The following is a 6,217-nucleotide window of genomic DNA, read 5'->3' as shown; positions in this document are numbered from 1 at the left end:
TTATTTTTTTTTTTTTTTTTTTGCTTTCTGGAAGGGCAATTGGGGTTAAGTGACTTGCCCAAGGTCACAAGACTAGTAATTTTTAAGTGTCTGAGGCCACATTTGAACTCAGGTCCTCCTGACTCCAGGGCTGGTGCTCTATTCACTGTGCCACCTAGCCATCCCGAGTATCGTTATTTCATAACTGATAATAACAAAAACTAATTTTTTTCAGGTAGCACAGCAAAAACACAAATCATTGCTTGAATACACAGATTTTCTGAGACTAATAGGTTTGTACTGCATCAGTATGATTATAACTTTCCATTATTTTATCTTATCAAAAGTGCTCATAATATTTTACATAATGCTATCCAAAAGAGAACCTAAATCCTATTTCATTTATTAGAATACATAGTCTAGAAAACAGCAAGACCTGAAGTAATTTTTTAAGGGATTGGGGGGAAAGGGGAAACTTTAGTTATAACTAGAAAGTAGCTTTAAAATACCTAGTCCTGTAAAAATTCAGTTTCAATGAAAAAAGTCAACATCACAAATTTATAAATAAATCAATATTAGGCTCACTGGAGACATACACCCGGTGCTTAATAAATAATGAATTGAATAGAGTTAATCTCATTCAAATAATTTAGCTGGCTCAAAATGTTCACGATAGTCTTTGCAACCAAATGTTTTAGATTCATAGTAATACAAATGTCCAAAGAGGAGGAATGCCCACAAATGCAATTTTTTTTAGAAGTTAAAGTTACATAATAACCCTCAATAAGGGAAAAATGAACCAGAAGAAATTTATGACAATACAAAGGAAGAATTCTATAACAAATGAAATTGGTATAATCTGCTTTACTGCATGTTCACATTCATTTTAGATAGTTTAGATCATGTCCTAATAAATTTTTATCAGTTTAAAATAGTTTGACTACAACCCTGTCTGGAATTAGGAAAAAGGGTTGAGGGGGTGGCTAGGTGGCGCAGTGAATAGAGCACTGGCCCTGGAGTCAAGAAAACCTGAGTTCAAATCTGACCTCAGACACTTAACATATACTAACCGTGTGACTCTGGGCAAGTCATTTAACCCAACTGCCCTCCAAAAAGCAAAAATAAGGGGTTGATAACTGACGTCTCTTTAAAAAACTGTCATTGGTTTTTAATTTAGCATTTAGCTCCTCTATCCTCTAAAGCCTTATTCCAATGTGGAGGTGAGTTTGAATTCTCTAGGGACAAGCTGGTAGTGTAGAAGCACTAGAAAAGCATCAGCATTTTAACTGGCAATCGTCAGGAATTAGCCTGCCGAGGCACTGTTATGCTAATGGTCTAAAACAGGCGGTAGCCTTTGCTTTGTCATGGACTCCTTCGTCAGGCTAGTGAAATCAATGCCCGACTTCTTAGAAAAATGTTTTTTAAATAACTGGAAAAAATGCTAATTTTGCGTTAGAGGTTAGTGGAAATAAAGATGTATTTTCCCTGCCATCTATGTTCATGAATTCTCAAAAATCTGTTCATGTACTCCAGCTTAAGGTCCTGGTTCTAAAAGATCTGTCTAGAAAAGTCAGGTTGGAGAAACTCATCATCAGAAGGCTGGCCTTAAGCTGATGACATTTTTGGCTAAAACAACTCCTTAAATGATTTATTAAGGGCTTAAGGGGCTGCTCAGCTTCCTTAAAGGTATACATATACAGATGAAATCACAATTCCTTTGTAATAGTGCAGGATAGTGATTTGTCTATCTTCCACTAGATGGTGACATAAGTGCATAATAATAGAAAAAATTCCAGCAACTTCATAAGTTTCTTCATTTTTAAAAGAAAGATTCACATTACTTTCTTCATAGTCTCTGAAAAAAACCTAATGAATTAAACTATTTTTCAACATAATATCTATCGTGTTCTTGCTAATCTGATTCACGATTCTATAAACACTGCAATTAAATTTTTTTATTCGCACAAGTAGAGGATAAGTCCTGATGTGAATAACTAAAAAATAACTTATATAACTTTGAAATGCATTACTATACCTTTTATCCAAGAGATCTTCCTGGTTATTTTAGGTTCCAGCCTACTAGCAAAATTCACATTCACATCCTCCTTTAGAGTTTACACAGCACTTTTCCTATCCATGATCTTAACTGATACTGACAAGACTTCAAAGAAAACTGAAACTCAGAGGGGTTGGTTTGCCCAAGGTTAAATGGGTATGCAGAGTTTGAATTTGAAACAAAGTTGTTTTTTTTTATTATTCCAAATCCAGTACTACATCACAAAGCAGTTTCCCTTAGCACATGATAAAAGAGCAGAGTAGCATGGAAGGCAACCCCATGGAAAGGATCATGCTAGAGTGGTTCAAGGGCTAGGTGCTGAAAATGACATGAATAATATATATAATGCAGATGATGAAGGGTGAGATTTATGTTTTAGAATCACCTGCTATGATATGAACAGTAATATAGTTTTAATAAAATTTAGAGCTCACACACACATACATACACACACACGTGTAAATGAATTGATCACATTATAAAATGTCCAGTATGTACAAATGCACACACAGCAGATTAAATGTACACATCCATATACAACATCAAAGTATATTCATTTTACTAGTATGGATCATTTCCCTCTTCCTTGAACCACAGAACTTAATACCTTATATCTTTCTAATCCTGTTATTATTATATCTTTAAATAAACCATTTAGAGAAGATCGATCCCGATGTACTGAAGCTCTTCCTGTGGATCTTTTTATATAGTGATAACAATACAGCATTCAGACTTTCCATCTACTATCTCTCATTCTCAACAGAAGATTCAACTGTCTCATACATCTCCAAACAATGTCTTTTCTAGTCTACCTTTCACAATGAAGTCATCACTGGGAATGAGGTGCCTACCACTGCTGCTTGGGTCATGTGTAACTGTGATTCTTCAGAGGACTCACAGCTATATAATTTCACTGGTGAAAGGTAGGTCACACTAGGTTATACAGCACATACAACACTGTGCCTGAAGTCAAGAAGATCTGAGTTCAAATACAGCATCATATACTAGTTGTGTGACCCTGGGCAAGTCACTGTTTGCCTTGATTTCAACTGTAAAATGAGAGAGATTAATAATAGTAACAACTCCACAGGATTCTTGTGTAGATCAAACGAGATATTTGTAAAGCTACTAGCACCAGTACCTGGCATGCAGCAGGCACTTTCCTCCTTTCGACATACTGAAAAAGGCCTATTGAAATTGACATTCCAGGAAAGCTCCTCCCAAGAACTGACTGAGGCAGAGGTGAAGTGACTTGTCCAGGATCACACAGCTAGAAAAAGTATCTTGAGGTTGGATTTGAACTCAAGTCTTCCTGACTCCCAGTCCAGTGCTATCTCCACAATACTACCTAGCTACCTGATCACTGAAATAACAAGATGACCAATGAAACGGCTATCTGATAAAATGAAATCTGCCAGTTTCCTAATTTGCCACTTGGAGAACCCACAAGATGTCTTTCCAAATAACTGCAACTTCTTATTTCATTTACATGAAGAATATCCATATGGATAGCAAAAACAACAAGTATTTATTTAGCATTTACCACATGCCAAGCACCAGGGCTATAAAGGAAAAACTACAAACCCTGCCCTATATGGTCTCACATTCTAATACAAGAGATGGATAACAGGCAAACACCTACGTATATACAAGTTATAGGAAGAACAGATGGGGATTAAAAGGAGCCCTTTGCAGAAGGTGGAATTTAGGGGAACACTTTGAGGTAGCTGGAATTGTGGATTCAACTTTGTGGTATCAACTACGCTGGTTATTTGATAAAGAACACACTATGAGTTCCAACAGTTAGATTAGTATTATTAATATTATTCTTAGCATTCTCTGTTCCATCTTTTAACCACCATGGACCTAAATGGGTCACTCTGGACTTAAAACCAATAACATATTTATTCTCCCAGTTCATCTAAGTTAAAAAATTAATCATGTGCTGACCCACCTCCTTGCTAGTAAGCCTTTAAATAACAGTAGGTTTGAAACCAGAGGTCACAGCTTTTTAAAGCATTAACTTTATGACTTTAAATCAGCACAGTAGAGAGGCAGTTTTGGTGTAGTGGAAACACTCAAACTTGGGGTCATAAGCCCTTTGCTCAAATCTTGCTGCCAACATATACTGGCTATGGGACTATGATCAGGCAAGTCACTTCAACCAAGCCTTAGTTTCCTTGTCTGTAAGTGGGGATGCTTGGAGTACCTAGTTCCCTGGGCTGCTGTAAGGTTTAAATGAAATAACCTAACACAAAGAACTTTGTAAACCTTAACGTTTTATGTAAACATCAGCTATTGTAAGTCCCTTCATGTCTCAGCACCTCAGTTTCCTGATCTGTAAAATGAGGAAACTGGTCTAGATGATTTCTAAGTCTCTTTCCACATCTAAATCCATGATCCTGGGGTCTCAGGCCCCAGACACTTAGGATGCAATGGACCTCTCACTGAAGCTTCTCCAGTTTTTTAGTTCTACTAAAACTTTTAGTAAAAAGGCTGGTTATGGGGACACAGCCTGCAAGATCCTCATTTTGGCTCCACATCAAGAAGCAGCATCAGAATAACACTTTTGTGGAGAGGGTCATATATAACACATTTGAAAATCATTTTCCAAAGTCACAAGTATAACTATGAGCAAAATTCTAGTCTCGATATATTTGACCTTAAATCTAATAAACTAACAAATTCAGCTACAGCATAGGTACCAAATTTGAAGACCACAAAAACTCCAGGTGCTGCTCAAACAAGATTAAAATGTAACTGGGAAACCTTTAACAAAATAAATAAAAACTAATACAGCATAGATAATGTTAATGTGTGGTTTTCTAAGTCAATATGTGGCCCACAAGGATCCATTTCTATTTGAGTTCAGCATCAATGAGCTACAGCATAGGTTAACCAAATAACAAAGACATCCTATTGTTCCAACATAAAACACTCTAAGTGATTATAGCTATGACTTAAGTGACTCAATTCTACAAAATTCTCAGTAGATCCTTACCATTTGTGCATAGAGGGTGCTCCAAATCAGTATGGGTTTGCTCTATATATCGGACATGTGGGTTTTCCTTCTTTCTTCGTAATCGGTTAAGTCCAGGAAATGAGAAAGTCAATATCGGTGAATCAGGGATAACTTCCTCCTCAGGTTCTACTGCTTTGTGCTGTTTCTTCCTGATGGGGTCAGGGCATGAAGTCAATATAAAGAAACCCTATTTCAGAATGTCTAATAATGCCTTCTACATGCCCACCCCCCACCTGCTTTCATACCTTGATTTCTGCTGTTAACACTACTATTATTCTAGCCAGCCAATCATTTCTGACATTTTCCCTCTCCTTCACACCTCCTATGCTCCAACAAAGTCAAGCAACCACTTCAGGCTCTCCTTTTTCACACTTAGCATATTGTGACAACATCCTAATTGGTCTTTCTCCCTTCAATCTATCTCCTCCCCAATTCATCCCTCACACTGTACTTCCCTGGACCCTCTTCTCATAAATCTTCAAGAGATCCCCAATGCCTACCAAAGAGAGAGAAAATTCTATTCCTGAAATTTGAGTCCTGAAATCTAGCTCAAGCCTACCTTTATTTTTCTGGTTAACAGTGAAGAATTTATGCTGATCCAATTAAACAAACCTAGGTCATCTTGTGACTAATGGCATGCAACTGAATGACGGTAGACCAGGGTTCAGATTGAAGCCTGTGGCCATAGAAATTAATGAAGATAAGTAGACCCAAAAGTAGATCTAACATTAATTTCCAAAGAATGAGGAACAGCTAGCTTATTTATGTTTAATAATAATATAATCAATCTCTATTTTAGCTCAGACTAATATTAAAATATTTTTTAAAAAACCTGAGAATTCTCACTTCTAGGTCTATGATTAATAGTTTCATTATGACAGTATTTAAATTTCATTTCATTATCTTAAAAGTATAAGTTTTTAAATCTATAGAAAACTACAGACTAAAATCTCTTTCATAAAAGATATACTAAAATTGCCTAAAAGGGTTTCTTTCTTCTAATAAAGAATTCACAACTTAAGTATACAAACAATTCTGTTTTTCAGGGTTCTGAGCTTACTAGGAATTCTTTTAAGTGCTATCATCTTTAAATCTCTCTAATTTTAATATCTTTTCTCCATAATTATGTTGTCTTAGGACAAAAAAAAATCACATAAAAG

General features: G+C 36.0%; 1 protein-coding gene across 7 annotated transcripts in view; it reads right to left on the bottom strand.

Moving 5' to 3' along the window:
• Positions 1-6,217, bottom strand: part of RBBP8 (RB binding protein 8, endonuclease) — a 120,564-nt gene that overhangs the window by 40,423 nt on the left and 73,924 nt on the right. For all 7 annotated transcript variants that reach the window (XM_069099772.1, XM_069099771.1, XM_069099769.1 and 4 more), the window contains one exon: positions 5,037-5,206. In XM_069099772.1, the coding sequence (XP_068955873.1) occupies positions 5,037-5,206 (170 nt within the window). The remainder of the gene's footprint in view (positions 1-5,036; positions 5,207-6,217) is intronic.

This window comes from Petaurus breviceps, unplaced genomic scaffold (assembly GCF_028583685.1).
Source record: "Petaurus breviceps papuanus isolate PSGF00001 unplaced genomic scaffold, PetGlider_PUasm1.0 38, whole genome shotgun sequence".
Classification (NCBI taxonomy): domain Eukaryota; kingdom Metazoa; phylum Chordata; class Mammalia; order Diprotodontia; family Petauridae; genus Petaurus; species Petaurus breviceps.
The sequence above is the reverse complement of the archived record's forward strand: the minus strand, read 5'-3'. Positions and strand labels throughout refer to the sequence as shown.